Source organism: Anolis carolinensis, chromosome 3, assembly GCF_035594765.1.
Source record: "Anolis carolinensis isolate JA03-04 chromosome 3, rAnoCar3.1.pri, whole genome shotgun sequence".
Classification (NCBI taxonomy): domain Eukaryota; kingdom Metazoa; phylum Chordata; class Lepidosauria; order Squamata; family Dactyloidae; genus Anolis; species Anolis carolinensis.
The window spans coordinates 203,527,808-203,555,205 of record NC_085843.1 but is presented as its reverse complement, the minus strand read 5'-3'; the positions used below and the strand labels follow the sequence as shown (position 1 = coordinate 203,555,205).

Sequence of the window (27,398 nt, the reverse complement as noted above, 5' to 3'; positions counted from 1 at the left end):
GTAGAATAAAGTGCTATAGAGATAATTGTAGGCGACAAGGCGATCCCTAAATGGCAAGGCAATCTAAATGTGTTACTTTATACAGACAAGGATTTCCTAGGTCCACTTTTCCATAGACTAGTCCTGGACCTTGGAGGAAAGTCATAGGACAATCCCAACCAATGCTTCTCCCAGGAATTGCCCCCTTTCTCCTCCTCGTCCTCCAGCAAGCAGCGTCTCCGTGATCTCAGAAGGTTAAAGGTAAGCCGCTCTCGAGCGCCCCCTAGCCGCCAAGGGAGGCAGGGCGAGTCGCGGGCGGGCGGGCAGCGCACGGCACGGCGGGTCAAGGAATCGTTCTCCGGAGCGCCTGGCCATTCCAAGAAAGCGAAAGGGGGCGGAGGAGAGAAGGGCGCGCCCGCCCGCCTTTGGGACCCAGCGGTGCCTTTCTTCCCCGGTTAGGGCGCTTCAAGGAAGCCAGGAGGCTCCCCGTTGCCTTGTTCGCTTTCCCCGTTTGATTTAGGGGCGGGGAAGAAGGAGGGAAGGAGGGGCAGGAGGGTCCGTCTCCATGATTTTGGGTGAGAAGAGAGCCAGGCAAGTCGGGGAGGCTTTGGCGAGCGCGGTCATCCCCCTCCTCTTCCTCCTCTTCGGGTCTCAGACAAAAGGGAGCGAGCGCTGAGCCCCTTCAGAAGCGTCACGGACACTCTTGGGAGGATCTCCCTCGCTCCTTCTCTCCTTCTGGAGCCCCTTCTCTCGATCTCCGCCTCCTCCGCCGCCGACCCCGGCTGGCGGCAGCTCCCGGGGACTTTGGAGGGCATGCCATCTCGCCCCCGCCGCCAATGTTTCACTGGAGCAAGTGGAAGAAGAGGATGGGCGCCAGCACTTCCTTCTCGTCCTCCTCCAAGAGACCCGTCTTCGACGAGAAGGAGGATGGTGAGTCCAAAGCATGCAGGCTGGGCTGGGGGAGACGTGCGAACAAGGGCTGCGCCGTCCACACTGTAGGGTTCATTCATTTTGACACCACATGAACTGCCCAGGTTCAAGGCTAAGACCAGCACGCTTTGGCAGACCTTGTCAAACTTGAGGATTGGCCCAAAAAGGGGTGGAATATCGCTATCAACTATACGCTGACTCTTGTCGAAGGCTTTCATGGCCGGAACCACTGAGTTTTCCGGGCTGTATGGCCATGTTCCCGAAGCATTCTCTCCTGACGTTTCGCCCACATCTATGGCAGGCATCCTCAGAGGTTGTGAGGTCTGTTGGAAACTAGGCAAGTGGGGTTTATACATCTCTGGAATGTCCAGGTTGGGAGAAAGAACTCTTGTCTGTTTGAAGCAAGTGTCACAGTTGCAATTAATCACCTTGAACAGCCTTGCAGCTTCAAAGCCTGGCTAACTCCTGCCTGGGGGAATCTTTTGTTGGGAGGCTTTTCAATATTAATCAAGGTGATTAATTGCAACATTCACATTTGCCTCCAACAGAGAAGAGTTCTTTATCCCACCCTGGACCTTTCACAGATATATAAATCTCACTTGACTAGTTTCCAATATACCTCACAACCTCTGAGGATGCCTGCCATAGATGTGGGTGAAATGTCAGAAGAGAATGCCTCTGGAATATGGCCACACAGCTCAGAAAACTCATAGCAACCCAATAAATTGACTTTTGAAATAAAATGCCAAAATAAATTATTTTGAGGCAATATAGGGTGAAATCTTAGAATATATTTGTCAAAGAAAAGGGAATAAAAACATATCAACATGGAGTAGTTGTCGAAGGCTGTAGTAGCATTTTGGAAGAAGAGGTTAGTATAAGAATAATTAATATTATGAATTAATCCATGTACCCAAGGTGGTGAGTAAACGTAGAGATTAAATGTATTAAAATAAATATGACTAATCATTGAATTGATTTATTGCACGTTGTGTGTTAAAGTTGTGTGTGATTGTATACTTATGAATAAATAAATAAATAATAATAAACTATAGTGTCAGAAGCAAACTGAGAATACAGTTATAATGTATTTAAAAAACCACAAAGTTTAAAACTTGGCATTATACTAAATTTTCTTTGATTAGAACCTGGCCACTTCAAGTGTCTCTAGTGTTGCTGTAAGGTCTTCCATTGTGCATTGTGCATTCAGCTCAGACTGAATTGTAGTAAATAATAATTAACTACAATGCTACCATTCCGTAGCATGCTTTGATTCCACAGCATTGAGCCAGGGCAGTTTCAGTGGTGCTGAACTGTGTTACTTCTCTAATGTAGATGCACCCAGAGTCAGAAGTACTGTATCAGCAAACTCTGGACGCTCTTGAATCGAAGGGACAAGTGTCTGAGATACTCCGATCCCTGAGCAAAGAAAATAGCCACTTGCTGACTACTAGTAACGAGAAATATATTTTACAAAAAGATGTTATTTGAAGCATCCTGAAAGAGCAAGTCGGGATTGACACTCTCTGCCTCTTGAGGGGGACAAAGACCTCACTCCACTTCCTCTGTCAGGATGTGCGTGCCAGTCTTAAGGAAGCATCTGAGTGTGTGTTCATCACAGGGCACAACTAGCTTTTTCGGAAACTTGCATCCCTATCAGATGCAGACCTGAAGATGGCCTTCATTGTTTGCGTGCCTTCAAGTGTGCTGATCACAGGGTTTTCTTCTCAAGATTTGTTCAGAGGACGGTTCCCCTTTGCTTCTCTGTGTGTCCGTGAGAGGGTGTGACTGGTGGAAAGCCACCCAAGGGTCACCATGGCTGAGAAGGAATTCGAATTCCGGTCCCCAGAGTCAAAGAGTCATAGCATTACACCACACTGGCACCCCTTGGTGCAAAGATGCCAGCTGCCCAAATCTAAGAACATTCCAGCCGTATTTCTTCTCCCAGACGGGTGATACTGTCGTTTCTGTCTCTTGACTGCTGCAGAATAAAACCGTTAAGGGCTAATAGGTTTATACATTTGCACATGTTAATGGCAGGGAATTATAAAGTGGAAGAACTGTGAAGGCTTGGTAGTGGGGTTTGGACTGTATAGACCTCATTTGAAAACTGATTTTAGTTATATAGACCAGCACTTCTTAAACTTTTCCCACCTCAAAATTGTTATGAGATCCCAGGTATGTAGGTATATAAAATAAGTATACATATCAAGTGTTTACTGATAATAAATCAGTATTTGCAAGGCTTGTTAAACAGACAGATTTTCCTTTTGGTGTAATCTAGCTGAAGAATTTTCTGCAGAGTCCACTGTAAACACTACACTTTATTGCTAACAGGTTTGTGCAAATGGATGGCATTCACAAACCTTTTATTGTTGCCAAAGCTTTCATGACTCCAACATTGAACTAACGGGACTCAATTTGGGGCCAGGGACCATTGTTTAGGTATCTTTTATAAACTCACATTTTGATATGTGCGCTTATAAATCTTTTGCAATGTTTGTGTGTTTTGACTGTGCTGCCTGTGACCCACCTCGAGCCATTAGGAGAGGCGGATAAGAAATAAAATAAAATAAAATAAAATAAAAATAATAATAGTTTAAGAAGCAGCTATATAGATTTGTTGTTGAAGGCTTTCATGGCCGGAACCATTGGGTTGCTGTGAGTTTTTTGGGCTTTATGGCCATTTTCCAGAAGCATTCTCACCTTATGTTTTGCCCACATCTATGGCAGGCATCCTCAGAGGTGTTGAGGTCTGTTGGAAATTAGGCAAGTGGGATTTATATATCTGTGGAATGTCCAGGGTGGGAGAAAGAACTCTTGTTTGTTTGAGACAAGTGTGAATGTTGCAATTGGCCACCTTGATTACCATTGGGTAGCCTTGCAGCTTCAAAGCCTGGCTGCTTCCTGCCTGGGGAATCCTTTGTTGGGAGGTGTTAGCTGGCCCTGATTGTATCTTGCCTTGAATTCCCCTGTTTTCTGATTGTTGTTTTTTATTTACTGTTCTGATTTTAGAGGTTTTTTAAAATACTGGTTGCCAGATTTTGTTCATTTTCATGGTTTCTCCCACCCTGGACATTCCACCGATATATAAACCCCACTTGCCTAATTTCCAGCAGACCTCACAACCTCTGAGGATGCCTGCGATAGATGTAGGTGAAATGTCAGGACAGAATACTTCTAGAACATGGCCATACAGCTGGGAAAACTCACAGCAACCCAACAATATAGATTATTTTTTATAATTAAGAATATGGTTGTATGGACCATATACTTCCCCTTTCTCAAATAAACACTGATTCTTCTAAAGTTTCACAGACAAAGAAAACAGAGCACATTGTTTCATGTGTTCTCTTCTTGCTTCTGCATAGTTATAATCTATATCCATGGCTTTTCAGACTTGTTTAAATAATCCGAGAGGCACACTTCAATTTGGAATAGCTTCATAAAGAAATACATACAGACTAGGGCAGAACATATTATGAACAACTAGGCTTCCTTATCTGACTCTTATATTATTTGTTTCCTCTGCAAAATCATGAATGGGTATTTCAGAGGAAGGAACCACCTCTGGATATTCCTTGCTTAAGAAAACCCTAAGAAATGCATAGGATCACTCATCATAAGTCAACAGGTGGCTTGAATACACAGACACATGCGCTAGCTCAAGAGGCATCCCGATGATCTTCTGTGTTCTTCTTTGTCGTATGCTATTACTACGGCTATTTCTGTGATAAGAAACACTAGGGAAAATATCATAAATCACTCGTGACATGCAGAAACCAGCTCAGTGACAATTTGGAGTAGAAATGGAAATATAAAATTCTAAGAAAAATGAACCTTTACACAAACCATTAGATTCTGAAGACAACAAATAAGTCTTAAAATACTGACCATTTATCATTTTGGAAACAAGAAGGCTGGCAAATAATATTTTCCAAGATGAATATAGATTTCCTTTGAACAAAACACCTTTACTGTGTTTGATTTAAACAAAAGTGTTAGAAAACAGCCAGCCCCCTCCCCACCTTATTGATCAAGTCATTTCAAAGACTCCACATTATACAACTGTTAGCAAATTTCCTCTGAATTGCTCAATTGATCATATTTCATTTCATACCCGTAGTTGATCTGTCTGCCTAGAAGTCAAAATGAGCCTGTTATACTTTGGACATATCACAAGACAACATAATTCATTGAAAAATATGATAATGCTTGCTAAAGTAAAGGACAATTTGAGAGGAGAGAAACCACATTACAGATGGATTAACTTGATAATGGAAGCCATATCCCAAATTGCAATACCTGATAATCTGGGCTCATGGATTCATAGGGTATCTGTAGGTTGAAGTAGAGTTGCCAGCAAATAACAACATAAGTTGTAAAAAGAACTGGAAAGGGGGATGTTTAAGATCTTGGTTGTTTGAAGGGTATTTATTTATTTACTTACTGTATTTCTATCCCGCCCTATCTCACCCCAAGGGGGACTCTGAACAACTTACAACTTGGCACATTTTGATGCCACATCAAAACATAGACATAACAAATTATAAATACATTAAACATTAAATCATAAACATAAACGATAACATATAAATATGTTGTCGAAGGCTTTCATGGCCAGGATCACAGGGTTGTTGTATGTTTTCCGGGCTGTATGGCCATGTTCCAGAAGTATTCTTTCCTGACGTTTCGCCCACATCTATGGCAGGCATCCTTACACCCTCTGAGAATGCCTGCCATAGATGTGGATGAAACGTCAGGAGAGAATACTTCTGGAACATGGCCATATAGCCCAGAAAACATACAACAACCCAACATATAAATACAATTAAAACAGGATTTAAAACGGCAATCAAAGCAACCACAAAGTCCATAATCAGAGTCCATTAGTCATTCCAGTTACAGTCACAGAGCCAGGATTTTACTTGTTTTCTGAATGCCAGGAAGGAGGAGGCTGATCTCACATCACTAGAAAGAGGATTCTGTAGTCTAGGGGCCACCACTGAGAAGGCCCTGCTTCTCGTTCCCACCAGCTGCACTTGCGAAGGAGGTGGGATCCAGAGCAGGGCCTCCGAAGAAGATCTTAACGTTCATCCTGATTCATACGGGGAATGCAGTGAGACAGGTAAGCTGGGCTGGAACCATTCAGGGTTTTATAGGCTAAAGCTAGCAGTTTGAATTGTGCTCGGTAGCAGACTGGCAGCCAGCGGAGCTGAGGTAACATGGGGCTTGTATGCTCCCTGTATGCCCCTCCAGCTAGCATGCAGGCTCCTGCCCGTTGGAGTACAGTAGAGTTCCGGTTATCCGATTTAAACAGGCGGACCGAATATCGGATACCCAGATCTGTCGGATAACTGGGTCTGTGGGCAAGCACCCCGGCTTAGGGAAGTGCGGGGTGTGCCACTGCTTAGCAATGCACTCCGCGCTTCTCTAAAGGCCCAGGCGCCTTTAGAGGGGGGAAACTTCTCCCTTTGGCAGGCGCCCTGGCCCAGGTAAGCAGGGGGTGTGCCACTGCTTAGCAGCATGCTCTGTGCTTCTCAAAAAGCCTACTGGAGTTTCCTCTTCCATGGCTGCCTCTGCCACTGCCTCTGCTGATGCATTTGCTTCCCTCTCCACCACCACCTCCTCCTTTGCATCCTCCTCCTCCTCAAAGGTGAGCAAGCGAGGTGCGGGGAGCCTCATATAATGCAGAATGTCGGATTAGCGGAGCTCGGTTAAGCAGGGCTCTACTATACTTGGAAGTTCAACTGTCTTCAAAGGCAACCCCATGTAGAATGCATTGCAGTCTATACGAGATGTAATGAGAGCGTGGACCATGGTGACGAAGTCTGACTTCCCAAGGTACAGGCGCAACTGGCGCACAAGTGTTAAATGTGCAAATACTCTCCTAGCCACCGCCGAAATCTGGCGTTCCATGCTCAGTGATGAATCTAGGATAACTCCCAAGTTGCAAACTTGCGTATTCAGGGGGAGTGTAACCCTATCCAGAACAAGCTATAACCCTATACCCTTTTTGGTCTTTCGACTGACCAGGAGGATCTCTGTCTTGTCTGGATTCAATTTCAATTTGTCTGGTTTTTTTTCCAACAGATTTTGCTTGAATTTCATTCCTAATCAAAACCTTTCTGGAAATTAAGAATCTCTTTTGCTATGTGCATTTCCCTGTAGCCCGTTCTCTTGGAATGTTTCCAATGCTTGTCTTTAGCCCTTCTCCTCCTTTCATGATATTGGAGGGCCCACAATTTTTAGGTTCTACTTAACACATAGTGGGATAGTTCTAAACGTGTTACTGTTTGCGCTTTTCTCGAACTCAGATGCAAGCCAGTTGCTACAGATTTCACCTTGGATAGAGACATGGAAGTATTTGAAGATCCATTTATGAAATTTATTTTTCATTACACCACACAGGGTTTAACTTTTGTTCTTCTGGTTGTGAATCTTCAATGAGTAACATACATTTAAACTACTGTTTTCCATGCAAGGTTGCTTTTTCCTAATTAGACCACTGGTCCATATAGTTTAATACTGTCTATATTAACTGGAAGGGCATCTCAGACAAAGGTCTTGTTCAGTTTTACCTAGAAATACTAAGGATTGAAACCTAGGACCGTCTGTGTGCAGGCTGGCTTATTATGAACTTCAGGTCTCTCCTGCAATATACATACTTAGCAACTTTGGGTATATTTGTACTACACAGTTATATCAGCAGTTCTTGGATTTTGTACTTAGAGAACTCTAAATTAACTCACTCAACAGGTATCTGAAGTGACTGTTTGCACTATAGAATTAAACCAATATAATCCTCAATTGAATTGTAGTCCAGAGAATGGAATAAAGTTCTTTAGCAAAGAAAGTTTACTATCTCATCAAACCTCATACATCAGGATTCCTTAAGATAGAGTTATGACAAAATGGTACAGAACTGATAGAATGATATGATGTCAATACACCTAAACAGTGGAGGAAATATTAACCTTCTCGTTCTGTTTTGATGACCAAAGTGTGTAATAAGTGGTAAAATTTAAAATTCTGCAGAGAAATATTAAGGTCAGTTTTGTTTTGTCAAAAAAATGCAAAACACCAATATCTTTGAATGTTACTTTGCTTCCAGCTTTCTGTATAAGGCTAGAACTTGATTGACTCTTTGCTTGTGGACTCCCTTTTCCCAGTAGGCTTACTGAATGAGAGAAACTGAACTAATTTTCTTAGTTTGAAGCTTGTTTCCAGTGTTCCTTAAGACAGAATGCCAGAGTGCAAATTAACAGCCAAGCAAATCTCCAAAGTGGTGGTGGAGTGTAACACTTCTTTAACAAGTCTTTGTTTGCTGTAATGTGTCACGTATACTGGAGTGTTCATTTGTTTTGCCCTGAAAACTTTCATGACAATCTATTTTGTTGACACACTGGAACACAACTTCACTAAAAATGACATATTCTGCTTCAGGGATGAGAAAAGTGTGGTTTTGCAGAGGTGGTATTGTATATGTGTGTTTGTGCCTTTGAGTCTGCTGCTCAGTTATAGCAATCCAATGAATCTCATAGGGTTTTCTTAGGCAAGGAATAGAGTTCAAATAATAATTTACTGTTAGCTATGTTCGGTAGGTCTAGTGCAGTTATGATCCTGTGAAATTGGTCAAACATATAGTCTTCATCCCTTTCCTACTAAGATAGATAGAGAGATAGAGAAATAGATAGATGGTAGATAGATATTGTTTTCCTCTACTTAGATGAGCAGAATGACATGAGGGCATGGGGAGGATTGTGGAATATTTCTATGAAAGCAGTAATGCATTTACTGTCTTGCTTTTATAAAATAGGAACTGTTCTTGGTGTTGAGACTCCCTTACAACAGTGGAACTAACTGAATTATCTGAGTAGCATTGTAATTCACCTTGGTCTGGTCTAGGAAATGTCTTGTAGGCACATGATAACCTTCAAATCCATGCTGGATGGGACTGATGGGAACAGGAGTCCAACTAGAACAGTATTTCTCAACCTTTTTTCACCAGGGACCACTTGACCAGGGACCACTCTGACCAGGGACCACTCTCCAATGTTAGTACCACAAGGGTTACGAATCAGTTTTGGTTAACTTCAGATTCGGTTTGGTTATTTGGGGGTACTGATTCAGAAAATTGCATTGGATAGACCACATCAGCTCTAGTTCTGATACAGAACATATGTCATCCAGTAGTCGCCACCTGCTCACCCACAGAAAACCATATATAATAATCTAGAGCTGATGTGGTCTATCCAATGCAATTTTCTGAATCAGCACCCCAAATAACCCCAGGAACAGGCCTAAAAACAAAGACACCAAGACAATTTCTTTTGGTTGGACTGTGCTATTATCCGTGGATTTTGTTAATGCTCGTGTAAAAAAAAAAGGAAGAGGAGGGGGCGGAGGTTGAAAAAAAAATACAAAAAGCAGAGTGTGAGACCCAAAAAACTGTCCCTAATAGCTTTAATAACAACAACAACTACTACTACTAAACAGGGTTTTACAAAGGGCTGCTCTCCCATTACAACTGATGTGTGGCAATGGGAGCTAATAATAATAATAATAGTAACAACAACAACTACTACTACTACTACTATTACTACTTTGGGATTAAACAGGGTCTTACAAAAGGCTGCTTTCCCATTACAACTGATGTGTGGCAATGGGAGATAATAATAATAATAGCTTTGGGGAACTCTCCTTCTCTTTCTCGCTCTCTCGTGTGTGCCGCTAGGTCAGTCTTCTCTGCCCTAACCTGGGAATCCTCTCAAGGCCGAGAAAGTGAGAGTGAGGGCAACATGCTAGCGTCTCCTTTTTTTCTTGCTTCTCTCCCTCTCCTTCTGACTCTTGCTCTCCTCCAACAGTAGCATACCCCCCCCACCAATTTTCCCCTCCACTTACAACTGAGTGGATTTGGGAGTGCCTGATAGAGCACTTTTGAAAAGATAAAACAGAAAGACTTATTGCAGGTTATTATTTTTTTAAAATGTATGCCTGCATATCTTTCTGGTGTTCTGTAAGTATGTCATCCCAAAGTACAAGCACAAGTAGAGAGAATTAGGGTGAGATGAATATAATTTCCATTTTTCGATAAGACAGCTACATTCAGTCTAGCTGGATAACTACATGATATTTAAGGAAATCACAGATAGCCGCCTGTTTTATGTGAGCCATGAAACAATGCTTTCAGATTTGTTGGAAATATATACCTGCCCAGCATCATTTGTCAAAAATCGGAGTTTAGTATATGAGTTTCTTCATGCGAGAAGAGGGCAAGAACGCCTTGATTTGAATGAGGAACATGAAATATAAAAGCAAATTATCTGAATGAGTTAGAATTATCTCCCCCCCACACACCAACAAGTTACCTAGCCCTAATGAAGTAAACAGGTTTAAAGGAGAAGGATGATGACTCCTTTTAACTGCATAGGCCATGTGTTTCTATTTCTGATGCGTCTAGTTTACCATGCTGTAACGTATGTTGTATAATCAGGCTCCATGGATGGGAAGGCATTTTCTATTTTTGGTTCCTTTAGGGTTGCATTTCCCCACACAGAGGAAAGGTTTTTCTTTGATTTGACAGCACCATGTGTTTTAACTAGAGATATTGGTATTTGCTTCTTTTTTTTTTTTGAAAGAGGGAACAATTCCACACTCATTTAGAAGGAGGAAAGTGTAATAGAAAATTAATGTTTCAAAGCTTTGGATTCAAACCCAAATTTAGCCATCCCCTGTTTCCTATGACTAGAGCTTGAAGAAGTTGACCTTTGGGACACCCACTTCCAGAATTTCCATGGCCATAGATTCTGGGGTGGTCATTCTCAAAAATAACCTTTCCAAGATCTGGTGTGAAAAATCAAGATAATGCAATGTATCTTGCATCATCATCAAGATGAGCCAATGTATCTTAGGACACATCTGCAAGGTAGAATTAGCGCAGTTTGACATCACTTTGATTGCCATGGCTCAATGCTATGGAATCCTGGAAGTACTTGGTGCATTTTTGGCTAGAGATGTTACAAAACTACAATTCTGATTTTTTTTTTCCGTGTCAGAAGCAACCTGAGTCGCTTCTGGTGTGAGAGAATTGGCCGTCTGCAAGGACGTTGCCCAGGGGACGCCCGGATGTTTTGATGTTTTTACCATCCTTGTGGGAGGCTTCTCTCATGTCCCTGCATGGAGCTGGAGCTCATCCGCGCTCTCCCCGTGTGGGATTCGAACCTGGTGGCTTTCAGGTCAGCCACCCAACCTTCAAGTCACTATTTACCCCTCTACGCCATCGGGGGCTGATGATACAATTCTGATGATTTCATAGCATTGAGCCATGGCAAACAAAGTGGAGTCAAACTGCATTCACTGTGCTCTATAGATGCACCCCTATTGTGTTTTGTGTTGTCCAACATCTCTCTTCAAGAGCTGTTTTGTTGTGATTTTCCAGCTTCTGGATGCTGTGATAGCTTCTGTCAGTCTAATGTGAACTGGCAAAATGTGGACCTGAAACTTTAGAGAGGGAGAGCAGAAGGAACAGAAGCTTTTGTTTGCTGGGACAGTGGAACAGCTTTTGCTTGGGTAAATCAGATGACGAATTATGTTCACCCCAACTTCTCTGTTCATGAACTGCATACATGTAACCTACATCAGCCTCAATCTTCCTTGAGCTGCCTATGGTCCCTTCTACACTACCAGTTAATCTAGGTTATCAAAGCAGAAAATCCACATTATTTGATTTGAACTGGATTATCTTATTCTACATTGACATATAATTCAGTTTAAAGCAGATAATGTGTATTTTATACAGCTGTGTAGAAGGGACCTGTGAGGTCTAACTGAGCAAAGAACTGGCAGAAGCTCTGGGGCCTTTCCATATTGCAAAGCAAACAAGCCTTTCCATATTGCACAGTTGTAGTTCCGTGATTCCATTTTAGCACCCATGATTCAATATGGAATTAGTTTGAGGAGATTTAGGCTGGATCTACACTGTCATGTAATCCAGTTTCTGAATTCAGATTATCTGATTCAAACTGGATTATATAAGTTTACACTGCCATATAATCCAGTTCAAGGCAGAGAATCTGGATTCAGAAACTGGATTATATTGCAGTGTAGATGTGGCCTTAAGCTCATTCTACACTGCCAGATAATCCACATTATCTTATCTGAACTGGGTTTTCATAGTCAGAGCCCCGGTGGCACAGCGGGTTAAACCACTGAGCTGCTGAATTTGCTGACCGAAAAAGTTGGTGGTTTGAATCGGGGGAACGGGGTAAGCCCCCGCTGTGACCCCCAGCTTCTGCCAACCTAGCAGTTCGAAAACATTAATTAATTTAGAGTAGGGTTGAGTGGAAAAGTGTCTCTTAAATATGATTGAATTGCAACTCTCATCAGACATAGTTAGCCTTGCCAAACGAAGTCCAATAGTATTTAGAGGGTCAGACTTCCTCATTCTTACATTAGAGAAAGAAATGTCACCTATGCTAAACCTTTAGCAAGAAAGGACCTTTGAAGCAGCTTTCTTTACTCTGGTGGCCTCAAGATGTTTTGGACTTCAACTCTTTTCACCAACATGAATCATGGGCAATGATCAAGGATGATGGCAGTTATAGTCTGTCATCAAGGAGGGAAAGCAGTATATTAAGAGGATTAGACAAAATTGTTGTAAAACTTTTAAAATAAATATTAATGTTGTCTGAGTAAATGAGAATACACAGTGACATCAGGGTTACTTGTTTAGTTGTTGCCATCTGAAGAAGACACTCCCTGGCATGTTTAAGAACTGGCTAACAGGCTTTCAAGAAGCCATTCAAAATAATTATCACTGTCGAATGAATAACATATCATCATTGCCAATTGTAGAATCAAAGTTTTGTGAATGCTTCAAAAATGGGTATCATTTTAATAGACCCAGAGCATTCAGTTCTTCACTTTGAACTCCATTTCTCTTGAACATTTGAATAAATATGGAATTTATACATTGCAGTACAGACCTCATTCACTCTGTAATCTGTCCTGAATATGAAAAGAAAACTGGAGCTGTGATGTTTCCAATTGGTTCAGTCAAACCCAAGCTAATCTTTGTATTGAAAATATGCACTTTCAAATGATAGAAATCTACCTTTCAAATGAGGAAGCATTGCTAGTCTTTTTAAGGAAAGGGGCCACAGAGAAAAATTTTGTGCCAAGATCTTTTAAACCTTAACATGTAAGGATATTAACATTCCATTGAAATATATTTTTGTATTGCCTATTTTTATTTTGTTTTTTTAATTGCCTGTTGGTATATCCAAAAAGCAATTATAGCATTATTCTGGCTTGCTCCTGTTTACTGGCACAGCATGGTTGCTATGGAGACCCTTAAGACATTTTGGGGATATCCTTAAATAAAACATCAATTAATACTTCACATTTTGCAGGAGAAAGATAATATTGTGAAACATGTGATCTCGTTATGACCGGATAGTAACAGTCATGAAATACTTTTTTAAAGTAGCTATACAAAGGAAACATTATAGGGTAGCTTCCTGGAAGTTAGCAGTCTCCAAATGTGTTGAACTACACCATTCATTGTCCATCAGGATGGCTAAAAACGGGCATTCCTTGCAGACGATCCTCCCCCAACCAGGACGAGCAATGATACTGGTCTATTTTCAGGCCCTCTCGGTTTTCTTTGATGCACCGCGTGTGATGACTCATGGGCCATGTAGTCCCGTTCCATGTACTATTGTGGCAGATGAAGAGGAAAACTTGGGTTTCCCACCGTTTCTGCCAGATTTGGAGCCCTTGCACCTGCAAGATGTTTGCCCACAAGAAGTCAGCCAAACAAGCCTTGAGCAGAAATCTCCCTCATTTTCTCGCCGGGATTATTATAATCAAGATAGGGGCGCTCGAGAGGCGACTCGCCGGAGCGCCAGGATAGCTGCCAGACAATTAGCTGATTAAGTCTGCTTCCCTTGGGAAACTTTAAGGAGTCATGCATCTGGACACAGTATAGGTTTCGTTTCTTGTTCCCCAGAGAAAGTGTTCCTTGGCGGGAAAACAAGATCCTATATAGGTGTTTGCCCGCAAAGGAATCCTTGCGGAGTCAATTCGTCGGCTTGAGGAGTGAAATCGTGTGTAGACTTCGTACTCCAGTTCCCAGATCCCGGATCAAGTTTCCAGCCCAGCCTTGTACCATGGACTTCTATGGACTCAGTTTTTGATTCATGTTTGCCTTGTTTCAAGTTTGATCTTGCCAAGTTTCAAGTCTTGCCTTGCCTTGCGTTTTAAACCACGGACCTTGCTTCTCTGATTCAAGCCTTGTTTTCCAGTTTCCTTCGGATTTACCTTAAGCCTCAAAGACTATGGACAGTTCCCCACACTATTGCTTGCCAAATAGTGTGTGTTTCGGTGAAGTGGATTATAACTTTGGACTTTAATATCACATATTGGACATTGTTTTCCTGGACTATATTTGACCTTTCCTGAAAGGTCTACTTCTGAACTATATTCTACACTTATTTTTATTGACTTTATATATTTCCCTAATAAAGATATTAGATAGATTCTGGTCTCTGCGCATGGTTATTGGTGTTCTGCAGCCTGGGTCCTGTCACCGTGGTGGTGTCAACCGTCTGCCCAGAATGGACGCAACGGCCCCTGGAACCCTCTGCCTCCTACCGTCACTGTGCCAAATCCTGTACCAGCCCCCAGTTTATATAAGGCAATTATCTAAAAGGGTCCTAGCTCAGGAGGCGATCAGGCAGAAAATCAGTCCTATGAGAGAATACAAAAGCAAAGTATTGATTGTTATCATAGCTATGATAAGACAAAACAGCCGTACACACACAAAGGTCTGTACATGCAAATTGCCACTGCAAAGCGTGGTTCAGTTAACAAAGAATATATACCTTGGCTTATCTAAACTTGACCAATTACGGAGGGTCTTCTTCACCTCCACACCTACTTTAGCACAGGTGGTATCTGTGACTTAACTTGTTTACTCTGAGTTAGCTTCTCTCCTTGGAACTTTCTGGAGAAAGGCACCAGCTCAAAAGGGAGGGGCACAGGTCCTTTTTTACATGTACAATTTTGGTTCATGCAAGGAACTTACATTGTCTATATAAAAAAGCTAATATGATATATGCAGAGGCAAAGCTATATATGCAAAAGTTTACTATTTTCTGGCTTATGGTCCCTTCAATGGGAGTTGCAATGAAACTCATTTGGAGACCTTTGGGCTGCGGAAGGTTGCAACAAGGTTCGGGAAATGGCTAAACAGTAACACATTGAAAACTGTAAGGATCTGTTTTCTAAAAGATATTAAAACCACAGTGAATAGACACACAGAGGTAGCATTTTGATCTGTTCTTGACAAAATATGAAGGTAAGGCTTGTTTCCCTGCTGGCTTTAAGGCTTTCCTTTGCTTCCTTTGAGGGAGATGGGAGGCATGAAAGCAGAGTGGAAGGGCAGCCTAAGTCCCACTTTCTGCTAAAGGGGAAAAACTTGTACTTGAAGTAATCTTCATGTTCTCTTTCTTGCTTAGTTTGATTTTTTGATAGCTGGGCAAGTTGCTGAAGAAGCAGGCAGGCATTGATGAGAGCAGATGGTGGCCAAGCAGGCTGTAACATGGCCTAGTTGTTTGTGAAACAGCTCTTCAATGTGCCTCAGACCATTGGATTATTCAGAGGAGCAGACAGTTATGCCCCTATGCAATCTACAGAATCCTTACTACCTTATCAGATGGGCAAAATTGCCTGTAATATGACGCTCCCTCTTCACTTTCCGCTGGCTCCCATCCCATGACATAGATTTACTTCTGGCAGGGCTCCGTGTTACAAGTGAGTGAGGAGGGAGTGTTGTAAGCCTCCATGGTGCCAACATAGGAGGCTACCTGTGTTGCATAGGCAACAACAGGGGAAGCTAGGCGGCAGATGTTTACCCCTGTGGAGTTGGGGTGAGGGCAAAGCTGGTCGATTTGGGGTGTGAGGCGACGTGTTCTCTCTGTTAGGCCCTGCTGGATTTGCCACAATGCATGGCGAAACCTGGCCTCAGTGTGATGAGGTTCTTAGTATATCTGCTGGAGTTGGAGAACACATGAACATAAAGGTACTGAAACTGTTATTACTTAGATCAGCTCTTCAAAGAATCCTAAAATCTGTTGATACGTTTTCTACATGATACCAAACGGATAGCAGAACTTCCCTTCACATTGGAGGACACCTTTTCCCCAACATCTATATCTTGTACATGGACATCTGAATAGGGGACACCTCTCTGAAGCCCGATTACGTGGTGGAAGCTTATCTACCTTAAGCTCTATATGCACAGGATTCTCAGTTTCAGGCACAAAATGCATAAACACTGGGCAGTGCCACAGAGCAGCACAATGTTGGGGATAGGAACTTTTACCACCTTCACATGACTAATGCTTGAAACTGGCTCAGAATTATTATTATTATTATTATTATTATTATTATTATTATTATTATTACTATTAAGGAGTCTCCGGTGGCGTAGTGGGTTGGCGATTCAAATCCAGGGAGCGGACTGAGCTCCCGCTGTTAGCTCCAACTTCTGCCAACCTAGTAGTTTGGAAACATATAAAATGTGAGTAGATCAATAGGTACTGCTCTGGCGGGAAGGTAACGGCGCTCCATGCAGTCATGCTGGCCATATGACCTTAGAAGTGTATACGGACAATGCTGGCTCTTCACCTTAGAAATGGAGATGAGCACCAATCCCCAGAGTTGGACACAACTAAATTTAATGTCAGGGGGAAACCTTTACCTATTATTATTATTATTATTATTATTATTATTATTATTAATTATTATTATTATTATATCCTGCTTTATCTCACCATAAGGTTACTCAGGCCTCTTCCACACAGCTGTATAAAATACCACATTATCTGCTTTGAACTGGGTTATATGGCAGTGTGGACTCAGATAATCCAGTTCAAAGCAGATATTGTGGATTATCTGCCTTGATATTCTGGAGGCCCTTCCACACAGCCATATAACCCAGAATATCAAGGCAGAAAATCCCACAATATCTGCTTTGAACTGGATTATCTGAGTCCACAGTGCCATACATTCCAGTTCAAAGCAGATAATGTGGGATTCTATTCAGCTGTGTGGAAGGGACCTCAGCTGATAACCAGTAGTTACTGGAACTATAGTATTGCTTGGCCTAAGGCAATCGTTCTTCAAAGTGTGTGAGAAGAATTGGGATAAAATCCCAGCCTTGTTGGGGCGTTACTCTCCACACTCTTCTTAATGTCACAAGATATTATCTAGCCCTGCCCTCTCTATCCTCACTTTCATGGAAAGTCACTTATCAAAAGAAGAGAAATTCCTGTTCATAGCAAGATTTTTCTATTTTCCTGCCTCTCTGGGGTTCATGCTCGTGTGGCAAGCTTCCCTATGAACAGGAATAACTTCTTCAGACACAAGCTTTGTCTCTTGTGTAATTTTGACTCCACAGAACTAACCAGCCTACTCCAGTTTATCACTTCTTAAGCAAACCATCTTATAGTGAATGAGATGTTGTGTTGAAAAATGAGATAGATAGTGAAGCAAGTGGACCAAACAACAATTGAGTTAATACATACAAATCTAGACTTCTGCTGGAAGAACCCTGTGTTCCAGAACAACAACTTTCCAGCTTGTGTCTTGAGATAGTTTGTGTCTCAATGGCTAATTTTATATTCCAGCCACATCATCCATCCCCATACATCATGTGGCTGGTCACACAGGCCTCTTTTTGTTTGTCCTACAATACGGTTCAACTTAAAGCTCTCACAAGACTGGTCTATATAACCTATCATTTTTCCAAGGTCACAAACAGATAAAATGGTTCTGTATTGTTTTGCTGAATATGGTGTTAGAGTGCTAGAATGCTTCTAGACAAAAGGGAGTGAGAAAAAGACAGCTTAATACATGTGGGCTGTGTGCAATTCCGTCACTTGTTTCTGAAGGATTTTGAGGACTACAGGTTGGTCTTGAGACCTTACAGGATCCCACAGATAGCTTTATGTGGTCTGCGTTTGATACCAGATCTTGAGCACACTATATTAAATGGCCAGTTTACCTATACAGTGTTCCTTCACTTATCGCGAGAGTTAGGTTCCAAGACCACCCGCAATAAGTGAAAATCCGTGAAGTAGGGACGCTATATATTTATACATTATTTTAGTAGTTATACACTATTTTAAGTCTTTATCAACCAATCGTGTGTTGATAAATTGCTTCCTTCTCCTCCCGTTGCTGCTTGGGCTCCTTATCTCTCCCTTCGGCTTCTCCTTCCTCCCTTCCTTAGGCTGTAAATTGTAATTTTTTATGATTCATAATATTATTTTAGAGTTTATTGAAAAACCGCAAAACAGCAAATCCACAAAAAGCGAACCGCAAAGTAGTGAGGGAATACTGTATTGAGCAGCTACTGGGGTGACTTCCATGCTGCGAGCAGTGAGATATAGTGATATTGAAAGCAATGTGAGAATCCAAACTCATCTGTTTTTCATAAAAGGGTGGACTTTCAGTTATGTTAATCTAGTTGACTATACTACTTGGTAAATAGTTGAGCTTGGCTTGTGAGTTTCTAAGGCAAATGGTTTGCTATGGTTGTTCATAGCTGAGCAAGAAGAGTCAGTGCCCAGAAAAGGTTGGGGGGGGGGGGGGCGCGGTCTGGTTGTGATAACCAGATATTCCTTTTATGGCAATAACTATGCATGCAGTCAATTGGCCCACAAAGGGTGAAGGACCACACTGTCTGCATCAAAGTGGATGGAAGGGCTAAAGCATCTTTCCTAGCCTCCCTAAAGCAGGATTATTGGGGTGTACTCTTTGTTTCATTTTGTATTGCTTTTCTTTGCTATTGAAATTAATCAGCATTGATTATAAAATAGCAATGAGGCACCTGCTCCTTGACTAATCTACTTCTTAGTGCTGTCTTTAATTATGGTGTGCATTTTAAAAAACCTTTTGCAGTTCCCCAGTTTAACCTTTGAATTGCTCCAGAGCAGGAATGCATTGAAATGTTCCAGTTCACTTGAGATCTATTCCATTGAGACACAACTCTATCTCTGGATCTAAATATCTGAATTCACCTGTTATGTGATTGGGGTCTTCTCTGTAACCTATCTGAACAGCTATTTATTTTAGTATGTATTATGTTTGTGGTTTTCTTTAAATTATTGTAGAAGTTGGTTCACAGAGACTGACCATTCTTATTAAAGAAGTGATTCCAGTTCACAAAATGTTTTTTTAAGCTGTCTTGTAGAAGATACATCTTTAAATGTTCAGGTACATACTGTCCTGCAGTTTCAGTAACAAAAAATATAACCTATTGATTCCTAAACTTTATAAATTGTTTTTTTTTCCTTGCAAAATAGTCCAATATACAGGCAGTCCCCATGTTACAAACAAGCTTGGCTATGTAGGTTTCTTCTTAAGTTCAATTTTTATGTAAGTTGAAACAGGTAAATTGTTTAAGTACAGTAGAGTCTCACTTATCCAACATTCACCTATCCAACATTCTGGATTATCCAACGCAGTTTGCCTCCCACCCCAATCCACAGCTGCTTCTCTAGGCAGCAAGGATTGAACTTTTTATGGATTTAATTTCCAACAATGTTGCTACTGTAAGTTCATTTTATGCAATTCTATCTTGATTTGTAGTCAATTTGTTAGTAGCCATTTTTTTAGTTAATGTTTTTCAATATATTGCAGTGTTTCGGTGCTAAATTCATGAATACAGTAATTACTACATAACGTTATCATGTATTGAACTGCTTTTTCTGTCAATTTGTTGTAAAACATGATGTGTTTGGTGCTTAATTTGTAAAATCATAATGTAATTGGACGTTTAATAGGCCTTTCCTTAATCCCTCCTTATTCAACATTTTCGCTTATCTAACTTGCTGCCGGCCCGTTTATGTTGGATAAGTGAGACTCTACTGTATAGCTCCAGCCAATTCGTTTTTGAAGAATTTGGCTTCTTGTGGAAACTAGGGTTGGTTATAAAGCTTCAGTGGAGACACCTTTTCCCCATGATAAGTCTTTCAGTAGTGAATTTCCCTACAGCGATATAGATTTCTCTCACTTCCTGTTGTCTCACTCCCATTCTTAATTATGAGTCGTTTGTAAGTCGGATGTTTGTAACTCGGGCTGTGGTGCAGGCTGGAGAGCAGCTGCAATCAGTCACTGCAATGAATCACTCTGACCAGGAAGTCATGAGTTCGAGGCCCGCTCGGAGCCTATGTTTGTTTGTCTTTGTTCTATGTTAAAAAGGCATTGATCGTTTGCCTATATGTGTAATGTGATCCACCCTGAGTCCCCTTCGGGGTGAGAAGGGCGGAATATAAATGCTGTAAATAAATAAATAAATAATTTGTAAGTCTTAATTTTATTTTGGCTCCTGCTTCCCTATAGGGTTGGCAACAAGAGTCTGACAACTTGGTCCTCAGACTGGTAGCAAGTAGTTGTTTAGGGATCACTTACCTATCTTGCCCATTCACCATTCACCATGCAGTATGGGAAAACTAGAAGTAGGAGGGCTGTTTGATTTTGATCTGGGTGATAGAAATGGACACTTTCTCATTTTCACATTCTGATACATATGAGACAAAGTGAAGAATATAAAACACCGGATTGTCATTTCAAGCTGTGCTTTAAGAGACTCTTTGAATCAGTAGAAGAGATTCTCCTTGCTTTGGAAGGCTGCTAAAAGCCACCCTGAACAGAGAGACCTTCCTATTTTTTTTCCTAGGCCTTCTCCATGAAGCTGAAGCATGAGGTTTTTAGACAAATGGATCTAATTTACATATGTTTTAATTTTTATAATGTATTTTAATGATGTATTTTTATAATTTTAATTGATTATATGTACTGTTTTTGTTTTATTATTATGTTCTTGGCATTAAATGTTGCCAACTGTTGTAACCCGCCCTGAGTCCCCCCGGGTGAGAAGGGCGAGGTATAAATTCTGGAAATAAAAAATAAATAAATAAATTCTCCAATGCGATAATACTGTGAATGAGAGGGAAACAATCACAACAAACATATAAATAAAACCAGTTACTGCTGGAATTTCTTTTTTCTGCCCTCGGTGGTGCAATGGGATTTAACCTCATGCCGGTAGGACTGCTGACCGACAGGTTGGCGGTTCGATTCTGGGGAGAGTGGGGTGAGCTCTCCTCTGTCAGCTCCAGCTCCCCATGTAGGGACATCATTTATTTATTTATTTACAACATTTTTACCCTGCCTTTCTCACTTAAGGGGACTCAAGGCAGCTTACAAAACTGGCAAAATTCAATGCCCAGACATGAGAGAAGCCTCCCACAGGATGGTAAAAAATCAAACATCTGGGCGTCCCCTGGGCAACATCCTTGCAGACAGCCAATTCTCTCACACCAGAAACAACTTGCAGTTTCTCAGCTCACTCCTGACATGAAAAAAAAATTACTACCTTATGACTGGAATAAGGTAGTCCTATGAAACAACGGCTGTTCAGATGCTCTGATCTAAAGCACCCACTTTTATTTCTCCTGCATTGCAATATTTGAGCAAACATTCAACGTTATGAAAAAGCCAAGATGACCAGTTCAGCAGGAAGGAGCAGTTAATTTGATATAGTTCCCTGTCTAACTGCTGAATATATATACATCCAGAAGACATTTTCTTGTCTACTTCCTTTGACACATTTAGAGTACTCCAGGCTTCAGGAGTCATATTGGACCCTGTGGGCATTTAAAATCTTGTATGTAGCATTTGAAATATAGCTCTTGCTATTTCTCACTAGAGGCGCTTCTTAGACTGTCATAATGCTGTTCTCATTCCCATGGAAACCTGTGAGAAATATGGGGGGGAAGAGAAGAACAAGATAAGGTGCTTAAAATAATCTCCAGTTTTGAATATAGTGACAGTAGGTTGGAAGATTAAATATACATCATTGGCTTGTATTATTATATTATATTATATTTATTATATTATATTGTTGGAAAAACTATAAGTGACTCATGGAGATATGAGATACATTGTATCATCCATGTGCAAGAGATATTGCTGTCTATGGGAAGTACAAAGCCTGGGATACAAGAAGCAATGGGACCATCCTTATAAACTATATCTGCCAACAGCCTCAGTCAGTTTGGCAAAAATTGCTCATGACCAGGACCTTTAAACTCAATAGAAATGCCACTTTCACATTAATTGTCGCTAAGTTTTAGTTCTGGGATTGGCTATTTGTGGCTCACCAGATATCGATAGACTTAAAAAACTTTTAAGTCCAACACATATACAGTCAGTCTTTTGTATCCATGGATTCTGCATCTACAGATCCAACTATCAACAGCTTGAAAAAAATATTCAGTAACATAAAAATATTTAAAAAACCAACTTTTATTTTGCAATTTTGCCTTAGGGACACAGTTTTACTATGTCGTTGTATAAAATTGAGACTTGAGCACCCATGGATGTGGGAATCCAGGGAGGGCTTGGAACCAAACCCCAATGGATAACAAATATTCCCACTGTATGCATGCAACTAACAAATGGATGTATTGTTAAATGTTTCAGCCTCTTCCCTCATCACTAAGATATAATAGGAATTTCAAAACAAAAGGCTTGTTTTGAAAACATAACAGCTTTGAGTTACTGAAAATGGAAACATCAACATTTAAGAAGCTAATTTAGCTCTGTTTGTCACTCACTTATTTGTCTAGACATTTTGATGATTGACTGACTTCCTCCTCAAGATTCACAGCTGAGCTGAGCATGGGGAAATTTAGTTGATTATTTTGTTTAGTATACTAAAAATCTAAAACTCCTAGATTTCCTCAGCCAACATGGTCACTATCTGTTGTAGTCCAAAAAAGTTACTTTTTCTGACTTTCCACACCACACTATGTGTGTATGCAGTTTTACCTATTCAGCAAATAAGTTTACCACAACTCACTGGAAGTTAGTCTATCTTGAATCAAAGTAATATAAATATTTAGATATAGTCATAGAGTATTGGATTCATTTTGAGATTCAGCTTTTTATGTTACCATTATTTCTTATTAGATAGTTTTAAATATGCTGTCACTAATCTTGAGAATTATATGGATAATAGGGTGAGAATTCTAAAGAAATTGTTTAATGAATAATAATGGTAATGATAATCTAAAGTGTGTTAGAGACATTTAGGTCCCATTAAATTTTTAAGTGGCATAAATCAAACACAACTAAGGCATCGTTTTGATTTCGGTGGAACTTAAGCATAACCATTACTGTATTTAGCCCAGGAAAAGTATTATTAGAGAGTACACTGCTTTGGGATATTTCCCTAAGAAGAGAATATTGAAATACATAGAGCTGTCCAAATTGTATGGGCAAAGGAAGAAGCCCATGGTGGATTATGCCCTAAACTCATTTCCATGGTTTTTAGCTCATCTGATTTCTGATTAAATATGCATAAGCCTCCTAACAGTGCAGTTCTAAACTGTCACAAGCACATTTACTCAGAAGTGAACTTCACCAAAGTCTTTAGATCGCCGTTCTATACACTAGGAGAGGACACCTCCATCCTAAAGACCTGATCTGACTTCCTGACTTCCCCCTTTTAGCCATGGAGATTCATCAGTTCTGTTCTCCTCTAAAAATCCTTCAGAAGTGAACATATCAGGAGGAAGACCAGTCATCACCATAGCACCTTGAACTCATTAGATTTTGTTTGATTTCAGAAGCTTATGAGAGATGGGTATGTACCTGGCTGGAAGACCAACTGTAGGAATAAATTTAGCCTGATGATACTGGGCTAGATGGACAGTATGTTGCAGGATGCTGGTACGTGAAGTGTTTTGTAATTTCCAAAGCATGACCTCCTTGAACCACTGCAAGATGGATAGAAAGTGCCCCAGAAGCAAGCAAAATGCAGCAAATGCACAACAATAACATGCTTCAACTTATCTATCAGCAGAATCCAACTACCAACATCTGAGTATTTACACACTGTAAACCCTGGTGGCAAAGTGCGTTAAAGCACTGAGCTGCAGACCGAAAGGTCCCAGGTTCAAGCCCCGGGAGTGGCGTGAGTGCCCGCTGTTAGCTCCAGCTCCTGCCAACCTAGCAGTTCGAAAACATGCCAATGTGAGTAGATCAATAGGTACCGCTCCGGCGGGAAGGTAACGGCGCTCCATGCAGCCACATGACCTTGGAGGTGTTTACGGACCACGCCGGCTCTTCGGCTTAGAAATGGAGATGAGCACCACACCCCAGAGTCAGACATGACTGGACTTAACGTCAGGGGAAACCTTTACCTTAAACTCATGGATTCAGGTTTTCATCCAAAATATTCAGAGGCTTTAATCTTCACCCTTGCAATATATACAAATATGCAATCAGGATTCGCAGATCCTCATTCCTTGTACTTGCAAACAATCACAGTTATCAGATAGTCACATACAACATAGGCAGATACTCACACCAAGTCACACAGGAGAGAGAGAGATGGATTTTGTCATCCTTCGTATATAGCTACCTGCTGAAAGGTCATCAGCAAGGCACACTGGCTGATGCAACCTCTTTGTAGTAACCCTCACATGGTAGTCATGACTCAGCCATTACCACACCCCCTTAGGTATTGCATGATGACATTCACAGTCACTACCCAGGTGCTATCAATATACCACATGTTCATCAATCAATATTTTTTTCTATGATTAGAAATGCTTTGCCATTTCTATCTAACATAGTATAAGGTAGCTTCTTATGTTTGCAATATTGTAGTTTGACTTAACTCCCTTCTGGTAACATTGAGATCACCGTATTGCCCTGAATGGAGCACCCGGTGGTGCAATGGGTTAATCCCTTGTGCTGGCAGGACTGACGTCTTGAAGGCTGGGTTGCTGACCCTAAGGTTGCCAGTTTGAATCCAACCCAGGGAGAGCGCAGATGAGCTCCCTCTATCAGCTCCAGCTCCTGACACACAAATAAGTCGCTCCTGACACAAAAAAATTGCCCTGAATACATCCAATTTCTGATTTCAGCATCCAGTTAAGATAAGTCTAGGATAGTACATGGTGGGGAGACCATCAAGGCACATTAGTAGTTCTAAGAAAATATACTGCCTGAATCCTGTGGTTTTTCTGTCATTCAGAATTGAAAATACTGGGTTAGCAGAACCAATGACCTGATTTACTGTTTTTTCCTGTATTTGTGTAAGATAGTGCAGGAACCACTGAACTCAACATTTGATTTCACTTTGTACATTCATCTTCCCTACATTCATATTCCTTGTTTTACTCTCTTCTTGCATTCCCTGCACTTGCATTCCAGCTGGTACTTTGAAAACCAATGTGACCCAACCTTGGGATTTAGCCAGCTCCAAAAGTGCTGACGGAATGTAATTGGCTTTGCTTCACAATTCATCCATGTTAAGCCTACTTTTCTTTTTGGAACAATGTCCACATGAATACAGTTGAATTTGCTTATGCTGGATTTACACTGCCCTTTATCCCAGGATCAGATATGAGATTATCTGATTTGAACTGGATTATATGAGTCTAAAGTGCCAGATAATCTAGGATAAACTAATACTCTGGGATCAGATCCTAGGATATAAGGCAATGTATATCTAGCCTTGGGGACCTTCCACACAGCCCTATATCCCAGAATATCAAGGCAGAAAATCACACATTATCTGAATGTGTATTCAGATAACCCAGTTCAAAGCAGATATTGTGGGATTTTCTGCCTTGATATTCTGGGATATAGGGCTGTGTGGAAGGGCCCTCAGATAATCCAGTTCAAAGCAGATATTGTGGGATTTTCTGCCTTGATATTTTGGGGTATAGGGTTGTGTGGAAGGGCCTTTAGTCAAGACTAGTCTCAGTCAGTAGGCTCATTATGTGATTCTTCTCATTGGGCTAAAGAGTAACATTTTTACTCAGCCGGTCCCTGAGTTACAAACATCCGACTTACAAATGACTGATAATTAAGAACGGGGATTAGATGATAGGAAGTGAGAAAAATCTATTCCTAGGAAGGGAAATGATCTCCTGAAAGAGTTACTATGGGGAAAAGGTGTTTCCACTAAAGCTTTCTCACCAATCTTTGCTTTCACAACAAGCCATTTTTTTTTTCAAAATCTAATGACCACAGGAACAGAAAGTGAGGTGAAATCTTCTGAACAGGGGCACAAACAGCAAAACAAACAGCTTAGGATGTTAACACTTCCCTATCCAAAGATAGAGAAATAGATACATGCACATACTCACACATATACACACATATACATGCACACACACATACATACATATATGGATGGTGTTTCACTTAAAAATGTACCTGTTCTGACTTACATACAAATTCAGCTTATGAACAAACCTGCAGAACCTATCTTGTTCATAACTTGGGGATAGCCTGTACTCTAATATTGCGAAGTGGCAACAGATGAAGGGAAGTGATACATCCACTTCAGTTTTTAGTCCAAACTGTAAAGGAGCTATCTAAACCGAAATCTGAATTCTGTCCCTCAAATCGTATGGACTTGGGAACCTCTAGCTCTCGCTGAGTGGATGGGGATGTTATGCAGTTCCGCATACTTTTTAGTTATTATATTTTTAGCTCTGGAACACCTAGCACAAGCAGAGAACAAATTGAAATGTTTGGGAAATTTTAGGGGTGGAGTTGGTGAGATGGTCATGGGAAGAGTCTCTAGCTTCTCCTTCTTAGTGCTGAATGTCCTATCCTTCAGCAAGTAGCAGTTAAATGCCTCTTCCCAGAAATCCCACATAAACGTATCTTCTTTTTCTGAGGCAGGGTTTCTTGTCTGAAGAAAGTCTTTGAAACCTGATAGTTCCTTTGAATGAACTGCAAAGGATATAGTGCCTTGAAGGAAATTTGTATCTCGGTCTCTTAGAAAAGACAGCAATGCAAACTCCATCAGAGCTATCATATCCCGCAGTTTTGTGCTGCTTTACAGGGGTGTATCCTCTATTTCTGAAACACATAGAGTTGATGGGATGGTGATGGGTGTTGGTTATGGTCCTTTTATGTAAAATGGTTTTTAATAAAAAAAAGTTTTTTTCTTTACAGGTTCTTTTTGAAATATTTTTAAAGCCTCCACAAAATCTGTAAATGCAGTCAGGGATGTGACAAAATGCTGGTAGACACCTTGAAAATGTTTTCATGATAAGCAAAACTGGTTAGCAAGAGAAGAAATCCAATCTGCTCTATTTTCATACAGTTAAGAGATTTCCTTTCACTCAGTGGCAGAAATAGGAGGAGTAGGGTAGAAGCCAGTAGGCATCATAATAACCACATTTTTCACTGAATAAAAGTCTAATGTGAGGATGAACTGAAGTGAACCTCCTTGAGTCAGTTATATCTCTGGTGATCATATGGTAGAGCTGAACCCAAAAGTGAGGTGTTTATAACTGGTTTGAAAAATCAGGGTTTATTTTAAAGATGACACACAGCTCCCACCCAAACATACTTTCTATATTTTATGTTGTGACAGTATT

At 40.9% G+C, this 27,398-nt stretch overlaps 1 protein-coding gene across 2 annotated transcripts in view; it reads left to right on the top strand.

The window, feature by feature from the left end:
• Window positions 1-280: 280 nt before the first annotated feature.
• The window catches only part of stk32c (serine/threonine kinase 32C), a 236,609-nt gene continuing 209,491 nt past the window's right edge, over window positions 281-27,398 (top strand). Inside the window, exon 1 of one of the 2 annotated variants that reach the window (XM_062976101.1) lies at window positions 281-909. In XM_062976101.1, coding sequence (XP_062832171.1) covers window positions 816-909 — 94 coding nt within the window. In that variant the 5' untranslated portion in view covers window positions 281-815. The remainder of the gene's footprint in view (window positions 910-27,398) is intronic. The other variant, XM_062976100.1, reaches the window with a different exon arrangement.